The sequence below is a fragment of the Octopus bimaculoides genome, chromosome 24 (assembly GCF_046866305.1).
Source record: "Octopus bimaculoides isolate indiv1 chromosome 24, ASM4686630v1, whole genome shotgun sequence".
Classification (NCBI taxonomy): domain Eukaryota; kingdom Metazoa; phylum Mollusca; class Cephalopoda; order Octopoda; family Octopodidae; genus Octopus; species Octopus bimaculoides.
The window spans coordinates 1,088,779-1,112,473 of record NC_142951.1 but is presented as its reverse complement, the minus strand read 5'-3'; the positions used below and the strand labels follow the sequence as shown (position 1 = coordinate 1,112,473).

Genomic DNA, 23,695 nt, shown 5'->3' with positions numbered 1-23,695 from the left:
GTGTCTTCTCAAGTACAGCAAATCACCACAACTCCTCCTGGTCCTGTCATTTCCTCACACACATATTTATACACACACAAAATAAAGAATACAAAATATGATATGAAAATAAAGGAAGTAAAACTACATAAAAGCAAGGCTGTACCCCAGCATGGCCGCAGCTTTTGAGCTGGAAAAAAACTAGTAAAAGAATTAAAGAATTTTCTGTGTATGATATTATAATTCATGTTTTGGTATATTTCAGGTGTAAATAGTTATGAATTCTTTCATGACTGAAGAATTGTAAAAAGCCCTGTTGTGGGGGTTGGTTCCACCATTAATCAAATAAGGAATTTGTCTACAAGACCAAGCATCTGATGAAACTCATGTATTGGAATTTATGTGTCTTCGAGAAGGAAATACATGATGAGTCTACAAACATCAAACGTGGCTTCAGAGCAAGGACGTACTCACTTGAAAAGAAGACATTAGAAGCATTTGAAATCAGACAGCTCAATATGACAAAAAAGGTAAATAGTTTCATCAACATTCTAATGATTTTTGAGATGTCTGACGTGTCGGCTGCAAGTTTTACCATAATAACAAAAACGTACATATTGCATTTGGTAAAAATTTCACTTCTAGCTTTAAAGAAGACGACAGTGTTGAATGCCTGGCAGCTTGTCATCTTTATCATCTTCATCATCATCATCATTTAACGTCTGTTTTCCATGCTGGCATGGGTTGGACGGCTTGACAGGAACTGGTAAGGCCTGGGGCTGCACCAGTTTCCACAGTCTGTTTTGGTCTGGTTTCTGCAGTTGGATATCCTTCCTAATACCAACCACTTTACACTTTGGCCCACACCAGTGCTTCTTATATGGCACCTTAGTTTTAGGATCTCAATTCTGTTGTGGTGGGCAGGACTTCTTCACTACAGCACTGCATTACACATCTCAGTCCTCTCTTATCTCCTTCCTAAGGCTCAGCATTTTGGGATCAGCTTCGTCCCATGACTTCCTGGGGTCTCCCCTTAAGATTAATTAGAACACTGTAAAATCTAACAGTGATACAATAAATTGCATGGAATACAATGTGACGACCTGAAGTTAATCTCTCTCTCCCCCCCCCTCTCCTCCCTTTTGTCCAATCTTTTCTTGTGTTCCTGGAGATTCGGCCAGCTCCGATGGATGTGTAATGTCAGCGTGCATACATGACAAAGTATAAGTACCTTGAGAGAAAAGTTAGACCTAAGAAGCATCAGATGTGGTGTGCAAGAGGGACGACTGCGCTGGTATGGACATGTGGTGCGAATGGATGAGGACAGCTGTGAGAAAAAGTGTGACACCCTAGCAGTTGAGGGAATCTGTGGAAGAGGTAGACCCAGGAAGACCTGCGATGAGGTGGTGAAGCATGACCTTCGAACATTGGGCCTCACCGAGACATTTGGAAATATGCTGTGCTTGAGAAGACCTGACAAGCCAAGTGAGACCATAACCCGTGGCCTCTGCCAGGGGTGTAACTAGCCCACTTATGCGTTGCTTGTGAAGACTTGTTGAGGCAACGACGCCCTTAATGTTGCAGTTATTTTAGTGTGTCTGTGTTTTCTTTTTCTGCATATCTAGACCAAGTAGATGAAGTAGAAGTTTTAGGATGTTGTTGTGTCCTGGGATGTGGATGTGTTTGGGTGTTTGTGGGGCCAATGTTTCATGTAAAGGTGGGGACTGGGTCGCAGAGGTCAGGAGCACCATACTTTACCCTCGAGCATCGTCTGGGTGGTCTGCATCCATCCACATAGCGCTCTGTGTTTATGGACGTTGTAGTTTACTATGGTTTGTTGGGCAGATTGTGGGTCCACACCAGGACTCTGTTATTTTTATTTTATTTATTTATTTTTGTTTTTTTGGTGTTTGCTAAATGTGGTACCAGTCTGTCTCTGATAACATTATCAGATGATTTTCTACTGCTTCCTCATAGCTAAAGGAACTAAGGAAGTAATGTAGCTTTAAAAATACTGTCTGTATATTCCCCATAAATATCTCCATAATATACCCCATAATATCTCCAAACGTTTTGAACTAAAAACAAAGAAGAAGAAAAGGAAGCATATATTCAACTAATATTCCAGAACCGTATTGACTGCCATTCTGGAAACATTGAAATCACTCCAGTGTGTTGACTCACTCACTAACATTCCCCCTTCAACTGACAGACATTGACTAATTATCCCAAATATTGCATTCCATTGCATTAGAACTGCACTATTTGTGTCTGGTGTGAAAATCAATCTCTAGATTCTCTGCCTAAACCATTATACTTACCAAAGCACAACCCAGCCATCCTTTCATCCTGCACAATCCCACGCAATATCACCTTTTTCCATTTTGTCTGCTGGAATCACGAGGCTGTCTGACAATCCTTTCTAGATTGTTCTCAGCCACCAAATTCTGTGATGCAGTTGCTTAAGGTTTGAAATGTTTAAACAGTTTGCTTTAACAAAAGTTAAGAGTGTCATGTCACTAAACTCTTAGACTCCACAATTTCACACAATATGATCAGCTTGTCATACCCCACCCATCCCTACACATAGAATCAGACCCCTACACCTGACGTTATGCTCCCACCTGACCACCACCTCAATATGGCCAGATTCAGACCAACAGCATCACTCTCCCTGATGATGCCCTTCTTCTACCTTCAAACACTTCACCCCCTGTACTCATCAAAGTTCTTCAGTTTGTCCATCTCTGTAAGGATCTGTCCTGATGTTTAGAGACATGCTACAGTCTGGCCCATTCCCGTGAAAGACGAGCCCCTTTGGCCCTGCCAATTATCATTTCAGGTCCCAAAGTAACGAATTCTCTGCAAGGTTCAGTTGGGGCCCACAACACAGTATTTCTCCCACATGTTGTACAGTTCTGCTGCTACTGCACACAAACATTGTAGGCTGTATCTAGTAAAAAAAGGTTCCCCAGCTGAGTGACATGAAGTCACAAACATATTTGCTCCCTTCTCTGTTCCATGGCAATGCTGTCCCCCATCTCTCGGCCTCTTCTACTACTACTACTACTATAGTCCTTAGAGTTGGCCAAACTCATCTCCACTCCATCTCCACACTCAAGCACTCCCATCCAACTTGTCCACGCTCTCATTATCCTTATTTTGTCTGACTGATCCTCCCTACCCATTCCAGGCTCTGAACTAACCACTAAGTCCATTCCTTTCTCCCTAGGATGTCATCCCTCCAATACTCTTTCCCTGTCTGTATCTTTCCTACAGATGTTGAACTGGCAATGGTTCCAGAAGACCCTTAATGGTATCAATCTCACTGGTCTAGGAGGACCAGTAAACACCTCTAGACTCCAGCAACTAAAAAGATTGTCACCTTAGACCAGGGGCTCTTAATCATGGTTCCCATGGCTGTAAGGGACCCTCAAGCATCCTTCCAGTGGCTGTTCATAGTCTTCCCTCTATAAAATAAATTTTTCTTCAATTGATTTGTTTTACTTTTTTGGGGACCTCCTCCCCGCCCAAGTAATCTAGGTTTTGGACCTGGTCCAGATATAACTGCTGTAGACATTCCCTCAGTTATCACATGTCTGGCATGCTGCACACACTCCCTCACAAAATGTAACCAAACCATCCCACTACATTACAGCCAGCTGTCGTCTGCAAATGAGTCTGGCTTGGTAACATGCTTTCACTGATTGTGTTAGGTGTCTGTGTAGTCATGAGCAGACACAGTGGCACATCCAGGATGCGATCAATGGAAGAAGAGATGGCCACACCTGACACTTGGCTGTTATTCATTTCCAGCTGAGTTTGTATACAGGAGCTGTGTGAAATGAAGTATCTTGCTCAAGGACATTATGTACCTCCTGGCTCAGAAATTGAACCCACGACTCTAGGCCATGGTCCTTTGCCAGGCTGTCACATTACATCTTACTCTAGATTGTATATCCTCATTTGAACTATATATCATCATCATCATCATCATTGTTTAACATCCACCTTCCATATGGTTTGGAGATACACACACACACACACACACACACACACATACATACATGCCATGTAAAAAGACACCCTGTACACTCTGTAAAGTGGTTCACACTAGGAAGGACATCCGGCTGTGGCAACCAGGCCAAAACACACTTATAAATAGATATACATATGTTTAACATCCGTTTTTCCATGCTGGCATGGGTTAGATGGCTTGACAAGAATTGACAAGCCAGAGGATTGTGCCAACATATATACATACATACATACATATATGCATACATATATGTATGTGTGAGTGTATATATATATATATATATATATATATATATATATATATATATATATATATATATATATATATATATATATATAGTATGCTTTTAGATGGAGCCATTTTGTTGTCAATATTTCACTCACTTCTCAAACAAAATTCAGTGGGTGGGGAACTGTCTTCCCTTCACGCCCCTCCCCTCATTAAAAAAAAAACTCCTGAAAGAAGAAATTAAAATTAAATGAAATCATTTAAAAATATCTCCAATGTTATTTTCATCTTTTGTTTTTCTCAGTTTTAATTTTATTGTTCTTTCAGCTTCTGTTGTGCTTTTTTAAAAAATCTTCATTCACATCAAAACAATATAAATTTCCATCACTTATTTCTTATTTCTGTTGTTGTTTAACCCTAAGCCGGTTCAGCGTGTATATACAGCCTTCTGATCAATGAAAGACATTTTTCTTTCCAGCCTTGACAATTCAGACTTTTTACAGCAATATCTTTCAACGGCCTTGCATTAAATTCGATCTATCATCGTCTAATAAGATGGTTGTAACTTGAGGGAGCCTTGGCTGGTATTTCATAACAACGTAGAGAGTCCACCTTTTGTTGGCTCCGTCTCTCTTATCTCTATTTCCATCAGTGGGGGGGGGGGGGAATATATAGAGAGATGTCACTTCTTCAGCCATGAAACACTCATGTACCACGATTCATGTTAACGTAGTTTTCCAACAATTTTTGCTAAACTCAGCTACAGCCATTGTTGCTAGTACGAGCTCCAAACGCTATTTTCACGGTTTATAGTTAATGTTGCAATTGCAGATGACAGCTCTTTTTAGCAACAGCTATCATGTTCAATGTTGCTATCGATGTTCTGACCATTTTTTTTCTTCTTTACATCGAAGGCCGCTGTTGCTATTGTTATCAATGTATGTGGGAGGGTGGAGTGTAACAGTGTGGTCATAGTGTGTGTGTGTGTGTTGTTGTTGATATTGTCATTGTTGCTAACGTTGTTTTTTGTCGTTCACAAGTTGCCAATTGTTTATCTTCCAATGGTTGCTATCTTTTTGCTATCGTTGCAGTTAAACTGCTGACGGACGGACAGCCGGCTTACAACTTCTCTGGATACGGGTATGGAACACAAGAAGAGTGCAGGGGGCTTGGTCAGCGTTTTACCATCGACACCGCAACATCACCACCACCACCACCACTATCAACACAACAACAACAACAACAATAATAATAATATCAATGTTAATAACAATAATAACAGTAATAATGATAATCACCATTACGAAGAAAATGAACAGCAGCAGCAGCAGCAGATACTCGGAGAGCCAACAGTGGCCACTGACATCGTCACTGGATCCACTCTTGCCATACGTTGTAAGGCGGGTTCGAACCCCGTTGCTAATGGTATCAACGGTTTAGACGGTGAGAACCCGACAATGCCCACCACTGCTGTTAGTATAACTGGTACTGCTATTATTACTACTGCTACTGCTAATAATGAAGGTGGTGATGGTAGTGGTGGTACCACCACCACCACCACCACCACTACTACTACTACTACTGGTGCCACCGCTGCCGCCGTTCGCCCTCCAACTCTCTGCTCCCTCCCACTGCGGTGTACGTCGTCGACTGCTCCTCATTCCTTTTCTCCTTCTGTAGTATCGACTACTGCTACACACCAACATCATCGTCGTCATCATCATCATCACCATCATCCACATCACCATCATCATCATCAGCATCATCTCCAGCAGCAGCAGCAGATCGACTCTTCTCCACTCATCTCGTCTTCTTCTTCATCCAACCACATCAGCAACACCACCACCACCACCCGTAGTTACAACGGTGCTGCTATTACCACTACCACCACAATCACTAACTCCATCACCACCGGCATTAACAGCAGCAGCAGTAACAACAACAACAACAGCATCTCCCTCTCGTCGTCGACCTCGTCATCGTCGTCTTGTCCATCTTCCACCACGCCATCGCCGCCGGGCCCCCCAAGCTGTGTCGGGTCGACAACTTCCCCGTCACCCGTCTTAGGGATGGCTCCTACAACAACGGTACTACTCCCTGACAACGGCCCCTCCTCTCAGCCAGGGGCCTGTTGCCCTTCACAGTCACGTGCGCCAGTCTCACCCACACCAACTACAGGTTTGTCATTTTTGTTTATGTTGTAGACACACACACACACACCACACCATTCTATCGAAAATTATTTCAGACACACACACACACACACACACATGCATTTGTACACACACAACCAAAATGTGTGCGTGTATATACATACACACACACGCATACACCCCCTCCACTTATATAATTTATATAGGTATATATCTACACATCTTTGTATTTTATGTGTATGTCTATGTATGTATAATGTATCTGTATAATCTCTATCTATCTATCTATCTATCAGGTATACAAGTATAACAGGCATACATATAAACACACGCATATATACGCACACACACACATACACGCAAACTTGAAGTTTCAATTTGAAAACATTAAAAAAAATAAAAGCAACCAGGAGACTTTTTTCGACAAATTTGATTTGATTTTGCAGATGTTGTAAATATTCCTCATTCTCTCGTATTTCTAAAAAAAAAAAAAAAAAAAACATATTTTGTTGGTGTATATATAAATTGACAACTGTTAATGGAGGTGTATAATCCTGAGATGTGGAATCTGTTTTACAGAAAATATTTCAAAATAAAAGAAAGAATGAAAAAAAAAACCAAACAAAACGGGGGGAGGGGGCAACGGCAATTAATTTTTTAAAAAATAGAAAGAGAAAAAAAAAAACCAATTCTCATAAAAAATATTATTATTATTAGTATTATTATTATTATTTTTCCTCTCGACATTGAATCGGGCAGTTTATCGATATTTATCAATAATAAGAAATTTCCAATTGAGCAAACTGTACTTTTAAAGCGTGCTCTTTTTTCCTGATCGCCTCAGCTTCGGCGAGTAAAACCTTTTAAGGGCTCATTGATTTAAAACCCCCAACATTTCCGGGGTTCGTTTAACTCTCCTTTTATCACTCATACTCCCAATAAAGGGTTCCCCAATTATCGAATAATATTTAAAGCTTTTTCCCTTATATTTCTTCATATTTAATTAGGGTGTTAATTGTAAAGTGTTCGTTTCTGTTGAGGGAAGGGTGTGCGTGCGCGCTTTGTTTAGGGGTCTGGCTTGAAGGCATCACGAAGGCCCTGCCTGAAATTGTCTTAGACATCACGAACCAGACTTCGTGGTCAATCAACACGCTAGATATGACAGCCAAATTCCGTGTTTTAATTTTTTTGATAAAAGGAAGGACACATTAGAACTGTCATAAGAAGAAAATTGGATGATCACGCTTGGAACGCCTTTTATAGTAGATTTACTAGTTCCGGGCTGGCGTAGAGTGATGGTAGTGCTACCGTGCTACCACCATATACATGGATATATATATATATATATATATATATATATATATATATTTACTCGCATTCACGGTTGAACATGTATATACATATACACACATACATATACATTGGCGCATATGTATGTTTACACCGCCCACCATGTATATACATACATGCAAACATATACAGAACATGTATAGCTACATACATATGTACACACACCATCTTTCATCATTTCAAAATATACCATCATCGACCACTACAGCACACGGAAAAACACGAGCATTTCCATTAATTTATAACACTGCATGTAAAATCTAACACTGAACACACACACCACTCTATATACACCACTAAACCGCATCGTCACTTTATATAACGTAGATATATTTATTGGGTCTTGTATACATTTTTACTGCGTAAGCAGAAACACATCATATCCGTATTAGTCCAGTATAAACACACACACACACACACACATATATACACACACACATATATATACACACATACACACACACACATACGAACCATGATTAGGGACCTGGGTTGGCAAGGCGTCTTCAGCGGTCAGTGGCTGCCCACACTAAGAGCTACATTAATTATTAATTATTATTATTATCATTATTAAATATTAAAAAAAAAGTAGATGATTCGTAATACATTACGAAAATGTTAATTAAATCCATGAGATTCCATGTTTAATTTAATAAACAGCAAATATTTGGATGTCAGAGAGGAAATATCGTTATTATGCCTTACAACTTGTGTGTGTGTGTGTGTGTGTAATATAAATAATGTGTGTAATATAAATAATGTGTATGTCTGTGATGTACGTGTTTATGCCATAAATGAATGTATCTATGCATGTAATGTATGTGTGTATGTGTTTGAAATATATGCCTGAGTACATGCATGTAATGTGTGTGTGTGTGTGTGCAATCTGCTGCTGCTACTGCTGCTACTACTACTACTTCGTGACGATGTTAGACCACGTGCCGTACGTGAAACTCCAAGGTTCCTTTAATACGATCAGATCAAATTGTTGGTGTCTTTCGCTCCCCCCCCCCCCGGCTGTGAGGGATTGGAGATCGATGGTTAGAGAGATATAGGATAGAGTTGATTGCAGCGTTTTGGCAACACACACACACACACTTGTGTGTATATTAATACACATTCATATGGATATAAAAACATTATGTGTGTGTGTGTAGGGGTCAACATTTATACCTGTAAACCCTGATGTATATATATAATATAGTATTATAAATTTGTTAATCTAATTTCATAACAGCCAATTCAAGTTACTGAATGGTTTCATGTTGTAGGGGTCACTACATATGGCTAAATGGAAAGGGTATGTAATTTTGGCTCGTTTGCTCTGCAGGTTTGAAAACATCACATCCGGTTGATGGGTAAGAGACTTTTGTGAAAGAAGAATTTATGGAACTCAAGGATGTGGTTAAGAAGTTTGCTTGCCAACCCCATGGTTTGCGGTTCAGTCCCACTGTGCAGGACCTTGAGCAAGGGCCTTTAATTCTTGATCAACCAAAGCCTTATGAGTGGATTTTGTAGATGAAAACCAAAAGCCTGTTTTGTGTGTGTGTGTTGTATGTATATATATAATGTGAATATATTTGTGTGTGGGTGGGCGTTAGTGTCTCCTTCTCTTGACATGGCACAATAAGTTGCAAACGAGCATTTCTGTCATATCATCTTCAGTGTAAAATGTCTGGCCTGGAAACAGGTAAGTGTTGGTGACAGGAAGGGCATCTGGCTGTAAAAAATCTGCCTCATTGAATTCTGTCTGATTCCTGATGATTTGATACATTCACACACACACATATAGATACACACATGCACACACACATACATACATACATACAATTCTATATTTGTGAAATGTGGAATTTGTATTACGTCTGCTAACACACCAACCTCCCAGCAGAGTGGACTAAAGATCGCTAACATCCCTCTGAAGTCTGTTAGCAATTTTTAGCCCACTCTGTAGAGTGGCTGGTGTTAGGAAGGGCCTCCAGCCATAAAAATCATGCCAAAACAGACACAGAAGTCTAGTGCAGTCCTCTGTCTGGCCAGCTCCTGTCGAACCATCCAACCCATGCCAGCATGGAAAGCAGACATTAACTGATGATGATGATGATGATGTCTCCTGTTTACGTTAATTTGACTGGTGTCCTTCTCATTTTGATTGTTGATTTCATTATGTTTTGGCTGTTGTACACTTCAGCGTTCTTCAGGTGTCTTGCGCTGAACTTGGTTCTTGTCTCAGAATTTCAAATCTAACCCTTTATTTGATTCTTGGGGGTATCCTGTTTTCATTCTGCTGTTTGTGTTTTGTGACATTTTTTACTTGATTTGATTTTTTTTTTTTTTGTGAATTACCTTAGTGCCTTGCCTGAGATTGAACTCAGAACCTGTTTGTGACTGCACTGTTATTAACCAATGTCTTTATCTATTACACTATGCCCATAGCAAAAAATTCCATGAAATACAGACGGCAAAATGAGAACAATGTATCCTCTTGCGATCAAATAAAAGGGTAGGTTTGAAGTTCTGATAAGACGACCGAGTTCAACGTGAGAGACACCCGAAGAAGGCTGAAGTGGACAACAGCTGAAACAGAGGGAAATCAACAATGAAGACGAGAGAACACCAGTCTGACTAATATAACCAGTATCCATGATATATATATATATACATACACACACACACCTGCATATTTTATTTGTAGGTTAACAAGGCAACCAACGGCTTCATGTGAAAATATCTTCACAATTGTTCAAGCATGCCACCTGGAAATGTTAAGCACTTATTCTGTTCGATATTAGCGTATGATACATTCATATATATATATATATGTATGTATAATCTGGATTTTTATTGTTGAGCACAGTTTCCCTACTTTATTCCATGTGGAGTGTAATATATTCTCCAGAAATATAACATAATCAACGTGTTAAGAGCTTCACTTTTTCTTTCATTTGTTATTCTGTACTGATTTCCTGCTCTTAGATTGTAGAAGTTTAATCTTTGATTAATGTGCTATGAAATAAGAAACGAGTCCAATTGAGGCTGTTTTTTATATTAGTGTTATCGTTGTCCCTCGAGTTTACGGCTGGCCTAATGGTGTAGGTCCTTTTCTGGTATGTGGTGTGTCTCCCTTTCAGCTTTTGGTTGAGGTTAAAGCTAGTCCTGATGATTTAGTCTGGTACTCTAGAGCATCAAGAAGTGGGTACTCTTTGAGGGGTTCACTTTAAGTGCCTGTGTGTGTGTAGACTGATGTGGTAGACAGATTTTATATATAAAGAAAAAAAGGCAGTCAGGATTTGGATAAAAACTACTTATTTAGTGCTTTCATCTCTTTTGGAGATTCATGCTGAAGGATGAATCGAAAATGGTTTTCATCCAAATCCTGACTACCTTCTTTTTTCAATACACACACATGCACACATCATTTAACATCCACCTTCCATGCTGGCATGGTTGGGATGGTTCGACAGGAGCTGGCCAGGCAGAAACCTGCACCAGACTCTGGGTTCAGTCCCACTGCATGGCACCTTGGGTAAGTGTCTTCTACTATAGCCCCTGGCCAACCAAAGCGTTGTGAGTGGATTTGATAGATGGAAACTGAAAGAAGCTCATTGTATATATTTATGTGTGTGTCTGTGTTTGTCCCTCCCCCCACCATCACTTGACAACCGATGTTGATGTATTTGCTTCCCTGTAACTTAGTGGTTTGGCAATAGAGTAAGCACTGGGCTTACAAAAAACCATTTAAGGCGGTGCTCCAGCATGGTCACAGTCAAATATGACTGAAACGAGTAAAAGAATATATATCATCATCATCATTTAATGTCTGTTTTCCAAGCTGGCATGGGTTGGACTGTCTGACAGTATCCACTGAGCTGCAGGGTCAAACACGCACACATGGACCGTATGATGCTCGTGGGTGGAGTGTTGTATGATAGTGAGGCCTGGGCTTTGGGTGCAGAAGATTTGTGGAGGCTGTAAAGAAATGAAGCACGCATGCTGTTCTGGCCATGTCTCCCCAGCATCTCTGCCGGGGGTGCTTTCACTGCATTCATCTTCTGCTTTTGTCCTCCATTTCTTTGATCCCCAAACACCCATATACAGACCCACATACATCCATGTTAATCCTTTTACTGCACTAATCAGACATATCCACTCAAAATTTAATTTCCCTTAACTGCAGAAAGCAGTCTTATACACCATTCTATCTTTTGTTGAGGAATGTCATATTTGAAACCATTTTCTTTTGAGATATGTTAATTTTATTGAAGCAATATGACTTTCAGAAAATACCAATTCTATTTTGTGGTAGACATTTAATATGATTTCTGGAATAACCATGACATTTAATTTCCCTGTTAAAGGGTTAAATCCTTCGTACCAAAGTAAGGAGTTGATAGAAAGAACAGAACAATTGCTCTCTTCTGCTGAGTTGTGGAAATCCTCTTCTGCATTATTTTATAATGAGACAAATCCAGGATATGGACCAAGATTTCTCGGGAACAAGCTGATCTTTTGATCGGTCAAGGGAATGTGACCAGATGGCATATGTTCTTTGGATCCTGCAGAATGTGTGAGATAAACACTTGATGATGCACCTGTACTTCATTGATTATGCAAAGGTGTTTCACTTTACTAATCTTTCCAAGCTGTAGAACATAATGCATGGCATGGGGTTTCTCAGCCATTTAGTCAATCTGATTCATTCTCAGGTGCAAAACAGCAAGTTACAGTCCTTGCAGAAAGTGTTTGTTAGTTTTACCTGACTCTATACCTTCCCACACCATATGATCACGTGACTGCATTCCCACACTGTATTTCCTGATTGTCATTCAACACACTGCCATCAAATGGAGGATTGGTTGTGGTATTTTTTTTACACCAGGTTAACGCAAATGCTTGCCTTATGTCTAGGTAGTCCATAACTTATACGGCGATGCTATGAGTGGAGTTTAAGAATATGTCAGTTAACAAGGAAAGAGATAAGCAACAAAGACAATGTAGAAAGCAGTTTTTTTTTTTGTTTACCTCACAGCAGAAACACATAAAAATATTTGTGATGGGGAACAGTGGTATTTAAAAATATACTAAACCAAACACATGTTTACTGTGAAATAATATTTCATTCAGTTACTGGTACTTTTAGGTTTTTCTGTTAAAACAACTTTTTTTTTTTTAAATGTATCCATTGTCAATCTTAATTTGGTTAAAAAGGAAAAAAAAAATGTGAACCGTTTTGTACAATGTTTAATCATGAGAAGGTCCTTTCCTGATTATAGCTTCTAGAATATGGTCCCTCTTTTCTGACCACATATTTGTTACAGAAAACATTTTGTTCTGTTGTTGCAGAAGTACCAGGAAGACAAAGAAATGTGTTTTATGATGACATTAACTTTTCTGATGAATATTTGGTCTTTGGAATGGCAAAAAAAATAAAAAAGAGAAAGAAAATTCATTTGTCACTTTCCTTGTATTGCCTAAATGTCTGCCTTGGCCCTTTAGCTATATCAAACCTAAATATTGTGTTTTATGTTCAAACTGGCCATCTCTGACTTGTCGCACCTACCCCACAACATCGTTCTAAGAATAAATAAGCATTACATTTGACAGTAATTTGAATGCTAAAGGACTAGAGCACTTTGCAGTAACAATATGTGGTTGATCCAAACTGTAGGACTGTTCAACATTCAGCCAAAATTTGCCTCCAGAATTTAATCTCCCAAACTCTTCTGCCTCATTTCTTTCCATGGATCTTGAATGCTACAACCATCTTTTGTAACATTTTCAACTTCTTTCTTCACTTTTTCAGTGCTTTCACCATTTGCTTCAAGTGTTTCTCTGCAAGGCTTTCACATCTCAGGGCTACAAATTCACAGATTTTTTTCCATGTTATTTCTTTGTTATCAGGTTTTGCATTTCTAGTTCAATATCTGTTGCATTGGTCATGTCCTCCTCTGTGGCCAAATTTACTAGGAGAATAGAAAATATGGTTCATTGAATTGTCTCTCTCTGAAGCATGCAAAATGCTCATTGTTATTTAATCTGAAAGTTCATGTTTGTGAAGTAAAGGAAGAATTTAGTTTGGTTGTCCAAAATCCAGTAATTCTGTGTGGTTATCTCAGCTTGGCAAAAGATAAAAGACAAAACTCGTTGTCTCAGTTCGTCGTCTCAATGGTGTGTTGTTTGCACAACTCTTGCAATTTTGGTGAGTTGTTTGTGGCTTAAATTGAATCATGCAAGCTTTGCAGCTCTTCTCTATTTCTCCTGAAAAACTTGTTATATAACAAGGCTTGGCTGTGTGATGAGAAGTTTCCTTCTCAACCACATGGTTTCAGGTTCAGCCCCACTATGCGGCACTTTGGGCAAGTGCCTTCTGCTATAGCACCAGAGGCAACCAAAGCCTTATTAATGGATGCAGTATATATGCCTTTATAAGTGTGTGTGTGTGTATTTGTCTTGACGTTGGGCCTCAGAAAGGGGATGACAGGGGACCGAGACTTTAGGGGATTTGCTGTGCTTGAGAAGACGCATCAAGCTAATTAAAACCATGGTTGTCCTTGCATACAGGCTGTCCCTTACATCCCTTTCCAGCTGAGTTTTCCTAATCTTGTGCTGGTGCCACGTAAATGCACCCAGCACACTCTGTAAAATGGTTGGCATTAGGAAGGACATCCAGCCATAGAAACCACACCAAATCAGACAATGGAGCCTGGAGCAGCTCTGCAGCCTTGCCAGCTCCTGTCAAACCGTCCAACCCATACCAGCATGGAAAACGGACGGTAAATGATGATGATTACGAAATTGTCATTATCATACAAGTGGTGTCATTTGTTTGAGGTCTTCCTTGCAGTATATCAGGTCAGAGAAAATATGACCTTTTTGGGGGGGTTTTTTTTTTTTTGACTCCTTGTCTTGATGTCATGTGATGTTTTAGATAAATACTTTTCATTTCCAGTCTTCTGTGGGAAAAACATGTCTGATCATGAAGAAATATTACCTTGCCTGGAAGCAGGGAGGGTATCCAGCTGTAGAAAAATCTGCTTCACTAAACTCTGTCTGACCCAGGCAAGCATGGAAAAGTGGATGTTATGGTGATTATTATTGTATTAGAAACACATTTGAAAGTAAATTGAATGCTCCGTTAGTTTCAGTGATGTATAAATCTGATTGATTGAACTGATCACTCATCGATTTATAACCTAAGAGGTGGAGTATATTCCACATGATGTTTGCACAAGATGTCACGCCGTGTGATTGAACCTGAGACTTTGTTGTTGCCAGCTGCACTTCTTAATCATTCAGCCATATTGTGCTTACAGCCTTCGGTACACGGAAACTGTATAGAAGTCCTTTGAGTGGATTGTTACCTAGAATCCGAAAAGGTTTCGCTTGTCACACACTCGTGTCATGTATGTTGATTCTGACTGAGAAATTACTTTAAGAATACATGTCTATGGAATACACAACCGCTTTGATACGTTAATCATTCAGGAGTAGATAATCCAGTTGAGCCAACGACTGAATCCGCCTGCTCGACGTCGAGCGACGGAGATCCACTACTGCCACCACCATTTACCATTTATTACGCTTAGCGTTATTCCTCTGGAAGAATCAGCATGACACAGCATGTCACACGGGTCGACTGTACCCGTATGTTAATGTCACATGCTGTGTCACCCTAGAGTACAAGTACACTCGGATCCCCCCCCCCCGGAGCAATAATAAAAGACACCAGTGCTATCGAACCGACGATCTCACGATTACTTAGCGAATTTTTGTTAAGTATTTCGTCAAACCAGTTCCCCACATCCATCTTATGCAATGCATAAAGAAAACACACTACTTTTTGATCGTATATAGATCTGTTTGATCACAGCCAGCCTGGGGTTAAACACACACACACACACGTATATACACACACACACACACACCATAAGACTACCATAAACACCTGTCCGACCCATCTACGCACCCACCAAACACCTGTGCAAGATATCTCTACAAACAGACTGCAATTATTCTTCCTCTTATGTTCTTTAGTTCCAATTTCTCTCTTTTGCTGCTCACTGTTTGTTTTAGAGTTGCGTGTGATAGTAATTTAATACGTTCTTGGGTGGTTTTCGTTACGGATCTGCGTTTTGGGTGGATTTCATGTATGTATAAGATATATATATATATATGTGTTGTGTATATTTTGACTGGCGTACAGATGGTTTTACATATTCGTATTTACATGTATATGTTTGGTTATAGTAACTTGCTGTGTGTGTGTGTGATTTGCAGGTTAACCGTTATTGAGAAAGCCTATCAACAAAGGTCGGCATAACTACACATTAGTGCCTCTCGAACTCTGTTGCCTCATAACTTTCTCAGATTGTGATTATATTGTTAGCATAAAACATTTAAGGGGTTTCAGATCATTCTCTCTCTCTCTCTCTCTCTCTCTCTCTCTCTCTCTCTCCCCCACTCTCTCTCCGCTCCTACTTTGTTTCTTCAGGACTCCCTTAAAGATACATATTTTTGAATGACATGTGGCAGAAATACGACTCCGACTCTGTTGATTATGTAATGTCGCCGTTTCAAACTTATGTATCTGCAAATAAGTGAAAAATTACTGAACTTAGGGAAATTGACTGTCGCAAAGTCGGGGCCGAGTGAAGAAGAATGCTTTGAAATTTCTATAACTTTTGATACTGACTTTTCATCAACATAATAATAATCTATACACTCGAAAACGTATTTCTGCAAAAATTCATCTAAAAATATGCATTTTTCAGTAAGTTACGAAGAAACAAAGTAGGCGGGGCACCAAACTGTAGTTGTATCCATGCGTTCCCGTTGTGCCTTTATTTCCAAGGCGATAGGGTGTGATTTTAGGGAGAATTGGGCTACTATTTCTAGCAGTTTGAGTGACCATGTAAGATTCCCTCACTGTGTGTGTGTTTATGATAATGGCTATGTGGAAGACAGTGTATGTTTGTATAGTATATGTGTGTTGTAAGTAATTGGTGTTAGGGATTACGAAGTGAAATTTTGGAGGGGAAAAAAATTTTTTTTTTTTTTTTTTTCAGAATTGTAATCTTCTGGTTTCTAAACGTGCCCCCACCCCCACAAAAATATTAAAATCAACGAAAAATTTTTTTAAAGATTGTCATAAATTCGAAAAGCATTTTTTCCCTTTTGTCGGGTTTTTTTTTTTTTGTGTGCAAATTTATTATTTCCGTTGTTGAAAACAGTAATCAGAAAATGTATTTTGATGAAAAATAAAAACAAGAAAGTGGCTTGTTTGATATGTCCGGTTGGAGAGTATTGGATTGGCGTCAACATTTTCCACTTTCAAATATATAATCAAAAACCAAAAGAATGCCCATCCCTGTGGGGTGGGATTGGAGGAAGATGTAACTGTTATTTCTAGCAGGCTGAGTGGCCACATAGAAACCCTCACACACAGACTCGCATTGTGTGTGTGGTATTTAATATACTCCCATATTTTTCCCTAAAAGGACTGGTTTCTAAACAAGGCTCTTTCATTAAAACTTAAGCATCATTTATGCAGTCAAATGCATTTATGCTGTTTAGCCCCAGGTCAGGCTTAATCATAGACTTCCCTTCCATGACTGTCTAGTCTTATCTTATTTTTACAAGCAGTATGTAGGATTACATAATCTTATATGCTCGTTCCTCTTTTGAGGTGATAAAAGTTTATTAAAAGAGATCAGCCTGCTATTTCTGGCAGGTCAAGACAAAGATGTAATGTGGGGGGAGTATTTGATTTTGAGGTAAGATTATTGTGTGTGTGTGTGTGAATAACATTTAATACACATAGGATTTAGATTTGAGCTGTTATTGGTTTCATGTTGTGAAAATGTGATGGTTGGATGAGCGTGCTGTGTATTCCAGACCAATCTTTTACACTCAAGATGGCTGGTCTTTGAGAAAAAAAAAGCAAGGAAGGATGAGAAGAAGGTTAAACAACATATGTGAAAATGAAGAAAAAAAAAAGAAAGAAAATTAATGTTGTGGCCCTCTTGAATCAATTAATATGGTTGATGTAAATTATTTCACTGAGGAGAAGGTCAAATGTGATGAGACTACATGCTTATTCCGTTGAGGGTGGTGTTTTCCAGTTCAATAAAAAAAATTTGTCCAGGCGTTTACATTTCATGAAAACTTCAGATCTAGAATTTTGTAGGTCATTAGAGTTATCAGACCTAAAAAGGGAATGAGATCTTTCGGCTAAACAAAGCCTGCATCTCTTTGATCCATACCTGCTCCAGATCAGAAGGCTGCATGTTCGAATCATGTTGGGGGTCATGATATTTTTTATGTAGGAACAGCTATGCTACATGGCAGTGAGACATGGGCTGTAACTACTGAGGATATGTGAAGGCTTGAAAGAAATGAAGCCAGTATGCTCTGATGGATGGATAATGTCGGTGTGCGTATACGACTGAGTGTAAGTGGCTTGAGAGAAAAACTGAGTGTACATAGTCTCAGATGTAGTGTGCAAGAGAGAAGACTGTGCTGGTATGGCCATGTAATGCATATGAATGAAGATAGTTGTATCAGGAGGTACCAATCTCTAATTGTGGAGAGAACATGTGGAAGGGGTAAAGCTAGAAAGACATGGGACAAAGTAGTAAGAAAGGATCTCCAGACGTTGGACCTTACAGAAGGGACAACAAGGAACCAAGACCCCTGATGGTTTGTTGAGCTTGAGAAGACATGTCAAGCTAAATAAGGGCATGTTTGTCTTTGCATACAGACATGTTCCCTACATCCCTCTTCAGCTGGGTGTTTCTAATCTTACGGGCTCATGGGTGCTGGTACCACGTAAACACACCTGTGCCCATGTTGCGTAAAAGCACCCAGTACGCTCTGTAAAGTGGTTGGCATTAAGAAGGGCATTCAGCTGTAGAAACCATGCCAAAACAGACATGGAACCTGGGCCGCTTTGCAGCCCTGCCAGCTCCTGTCGATCCATCCAACCCATGCCAGCATAGAAAACGGAAGTTAAATCATGATAATGAATTATCCATGCTCACATCAGTCAGATGGAAAATTCATTGAGACAGATTTTCTACAGCCGGATGCCCTTCCTGTGGCCAACCCTCACCTTCCCCCATGCAAGATACTATTTCTCTTTTTTCCCTAGTTTTTCTATTGACAATATGGCAAATTCAAAACTATTCTTGTCTCTATGTATTCATATGCATTCTGTAGGCCTTGTACTTCATCACAGAGACTTCTGTTTTGATTTGTTTGCAGATGTTTATATTTAAATCCATTAAAACGTGTAACCTGTCTGCCCCCCCCCCCCCCCCCCCCCCCGAATAAAAAAAAATTGTTGGAGTCTGGGTGGCTGGAACTTCAGTTATATCGAGTGCTGCATTTTATTGATAGCAAAAGACCCCTTTAGAAGGCTGGTCTTTTTGCATGGGTCCAGTTGTCCTGTCAATTGGACATGTGAAACTGATGAGCCCTTCCAAAAAGACACTTTCGCTACTAATTAAATACATGTGTGTGTGTGTGTAGTGGCAATGGTATCGTTTGTTGATTGTAGTAATGCTGTTGACCATGGCAGTGAGAGGGAATGAAGAGAATCAGAAAATATGATTTGAAAACACACACACACACATACATGAATCCATACACACGCACACACACACACACACACACACACACACAGGCACACACACACATGTCCACCCACCAACATTCATCCATCCACCCACTCACCCAAAATACATGCGCACCAATGGAAAGCAGTGAAACAATCAGTGTTCTTCAAACTGCTGACCTTGAAATCAAACAGCCGTACCGATCAATGATAATTAATTAATACAATTCAAATAATTTTTCCTCTGTTTAAGACTAAAAAAAAAAAAAAAAAAAAAACAGAAGGGAGAAAGTGAGAAAGGAAGGGACTTTGTTAAAATTACTTCCCTAAACAGCTTTAACTTTTCTCTCTCTCCCTCTCCCCACCTCTCTGAAACTCTTCCTTTCCTATCCACTACTCCCACCCACCCCTCTCTTTTTCGCCTTATTCACTTATTCCTTCCTCTTCTCTCTCTCTCTCTCTCTCTCTCTCTCTCTCTTCTTAACTTCTTTCTTTCTTCCTTTTCGCTCTCTTCTTTCTTCCGCCAATCTCTCCAGTCTCTTCCTTTTGCTGCCGATTCTCTGCCAGATCCCAACCCTTCTTACACAATAAATGCTACCACAAAGCTTTCCAACCACTTCTAAAAGAACAATCACTGTACAATTGCTAAGAAAACCAATACAGCAACAACAAGTATAAAATATCTGACAACAACAACAACAACAACAACAACAAATGAACATGACCATAGACCGACCAAACTGCAGCATCAGAAATAGGAACCAGGATGAATTTCTGGGCCAGCGTTGATTGTATTCCATCTCAGCTGAGCATAATTTTATCTTTTGGCTTTCACTAGTTTCACTCTTTGGACTGTGGCCATGCTGCAGCATCACTTCAAAGGGTTTCAGTTCAACAAATCACATCCCAGTGTTCTTTTTTGTTTTGAAGTCTGCTACTTATTCTATCAGTCTCTTTTGCTGAACCACTAAGTTATGGGAATGTAAAGTTATGTAAAAAAAAGCAACATCAGTTGTCAAGCAGTGGTGGGAACAAATACACACACACTCACACACTTGATGGGATTCAGTACATTTTCCATCTGCCAAATTCACTCACAAGGAATTGGTTGGCCCAGGAAGACACTTGTCCTACTTCCATTTCTAAGTTGTATAAGACTATGGCACGGCCATACTCAGAGTTTGCATCACCAGCCTGGAACCTCAATCTTGCTCGGCATATCAATCTCTTGGAAACTATTCGGAAATGTGCAACCAGGGCAGGAACACATTAAAGCTCCGACGACTGGCAACTGACTTGGCAGACACCCTCAAGATTACCCACCATCTTTCCAACAACAACCTTGGGTACCTTTTTGGATTTCATATGTCTAACACTTGTGGGCGTGACTTACAAGAGCAAAAAACAGCACAACATCCATGACCTCAGAAACATTTTTACACCACTTGTTGCAATCGTTTTGACACCCAATATGTGGTGCACTGTGCACCTGTTTAAGTAACATTGGTTTGATGGCAGGAGTGAGCTAATGCACGACACATACATTTGATCAATATCAACAAATCATTTGTGCAGGTCATTTGCCAGAAGCTGTGACAGAAGAGTCCCTCATCATGTTATATAAATATATATATAAATCCCCAAAAACGGACGGCAATGAAAACCTACAGACAGATGGACGATACAAGGACGGACAGGAAAACCAGGATGGAACATCTGTGGCTTTCTATATATATATATACTTTTGTTCTGAGTTTCGTTTATCCCATTTCTACTCTCAAACGAGAGTGTGTGTGTGTGTAATGAGACGTGGCAATGCACAGAAGAAAATTAACATGCCCACTCCTAATAAACCATTTCTGGAAAGTCGTGAGATTCCATCCAATCTCATTATCCCTTTATATAATTGACCCCCAACTCATTAATGGTACACAATGCTACTTTTTAGCCTGTACTCCTGTAAGCTTGTAGATCCCTATAAGTTTGATGTCTACTTAAACACCCCACCATCTTCCTCCTCCTCCTTCTTCTTCTTCTTCTCCTCCTCCTCCTCCTCCTCCTCCTCCTTCTTCTTCTTCTTCTTCTTCTTCTTCTTCTTATAAAAGCAGATGGCAGAATCGTTAGTGAAATGCTTAGTGGTATTTTGTCTATTTCCAAGTTTTCAGTTCAAATTCTGCCAAGATCCACTTTGCCTTTCATCCTTTTGGGCTTTGATAAAATGAATACCAGTTGAATACTGGGGTTGATGTAACCGACTCACCCCCTCCCGCAAAACTGCTGTTCTAGCAAAATTGTTAGCAAGCTGAGCGAAATGCTTAGTTGTATTTCGTCTGCCTTTATGTTCTGAGTTCAAATTCCACCAGGGTTGACTTTGCCTTTCATCCTTTCAGGGTCGATAAAATAAGGACCAGTTGAGCCCTGGGGGTCGATGTAACTGACTCAACCCCCTCCCCCAAAACTGCTGGCCTTGTGCTAAAATTTGATACCATTTTTGTTATTATTGTTGTTGTTATTATTATTATTATTATTATTATTCTGGTAGAATCAGTAAGTGATTGGAGGAAATCCCTTGCTGTACTTAGTAATGTTCTGTGTTCAACTCCCATCGAATTTCACTTTGCCTTTATTCCTTCCTGGATTGGGGAGGTAAAAAAAAAAGAAAAATCAGAAAAAAAAGAAGAGTATCTCTCACATAATGGCATTCAGTTGGAGCGACTCTACCTGCCCCCCACCCCACCACCTCCTGTATATTTGTATTGGTAATAGTAGTAGAAGCAGCTGTTCTGTATGAGTGTGTGTGTGTTGAAAGTTGGTTGGGCTTATTGCCAAGACAGCGTTTGCAGAGTTTGTATCAAAGCTATCATGAAATACTGCACTGAATAATACAGCTGCCTTTGATGCTATTGATTCGAATAGATTTCAATAGTACATGCCTCTTGTACTATTGATTGCAATAGTATTCACTGGCACACTATAGATTGTTATTGCTTTCACTAGTTCGGCTCTGTATACCGCTACAGATCAGAGCTAAATACCACACATGTATATACAAACACAAGAGATTACTATAGTTTCTAATAATAATAATAATAATAATAATACAAATCTTCATAATTATTACTCATTACAAATTTGTTTTTATGTCCAATGTATATTTCTGTGGATTTGCAGCTCTAGTCTACACTAATAGTTGTACGGTACCTGAAGTGTTTTCGAAGGAAACCCTTATTATTCAGAGGGAATCCTTTCACCAATGAGCCAGTGAGGAGAGGTGGTCATGTGGTTATTAGAACAGACAGCATCTTATCCGAGACCATTTCTTTAGACCTTCTCTACCATCTTTAAAATAAGAATATGTTTTATGTCTGAAATCTTTGAACAGTATCCTACTTAATTAGCGATGGAATAGCCACAGCATCTCATCACCATCATCATCATCATCATCATCATCATCACCATCACCATCATCATTGGTTTAACATTCACTTTGTCATGTTCGCATGGATTTGGTGGAATTCATTTTGGTAGATTTTCTACAACTGGATACCCTTCTTGTTGCCAACCTTCACCTGCTTCCAAGCAAAATAATATTTCCCCCATGGTTGAACATGTTTTCATGGAAGACTAGAAACAAGAGACACTGACATTCATTTATAACTGTTGCATAATTTCAAGACAAGGAAACATGTTAACACACACACACACACATCTTTCAATTTCCATTTCCCAAATCTACTCAGAGCCATTAGTTCGCCCCAGGGCTATAGTAGAAGCCCGCAGCCCAAGGAACCATGCAGTGGGACTTGAATTGTTTGTTGCTGTTTAGCTTCAGTCATTCAGCTGACCACCACCTCCCAAAGCAGTTCTTTCCCCTCTACAAGGGAAAGTGCCATGTTCTGTTGGTGGGGGGGAGCAAAAGAAGAGACACAAAGATGCCTGAAAATGCCTCTAATTATTAAAGTCGAAAAATCTATTAGAAAAAAAACATTCCTATTCATTTTTTCAAATATTGTACCAAGGGCTTTCGATTTCTTATTCTCCTTTATATATAAGGTGTGTGTGTGTTTATATCTCCTTGTCTTGATGTCACATGATTGTTGTAAAATGATTGTCACTTGTCACACAAGCTGTGTCATTCATTTCCAATATTCGATGAGAACATGTCTGGCCATGGAGGAAATATATTACCTTGCTTGGAAACCAGTAAGGGTTAGTAGCAGGACAGGTATCCAACTATAGAAAATCTGCTTCATTAAACTACATCGTTATCCATGCAAGCATGGAGAAATGGATGTTTGTGATGATGATGATGATCCCTAATTTCCCAGCCGT

At 39.6% G+C, this 23,695-nt stretch overlaps 1 protein-coding gene across 3 annotated transcripts in view; it reads left to right on the top strand.

The window, feature by feature from the left end:
• The window catches only part of LOC106876050 (peroxisome proliferator-activated receptor gamma), a 43,944-nt gene that overhangs the window by 3,722 nt on the left and 16,527 nt on the right, over positions 1 to 23,695 (top strand). For 2 of the 3 annotated variants that reach the window (XM_089341231.1, XM_052976576.2), the window contains exons 2-3: positions 245 to 509; positions 5,338 to 6,424. In XM_089341231.1, the coding sequence (XP_089197357.1) occupies positions 5,389 to 6,424 (1,036 nt within the window). In that variant the 5' untranslated portion in view covers positions 245 to 509; positions 5,338 to 5,388. Of the gene's footprint in view, positions 1 to 244; positions 510 to 4,533; positions 6,425 to 23,695 lie in introns of those variants that run through there. The other variant, XM_089341230.1, reaches the window with a different exon arrangement.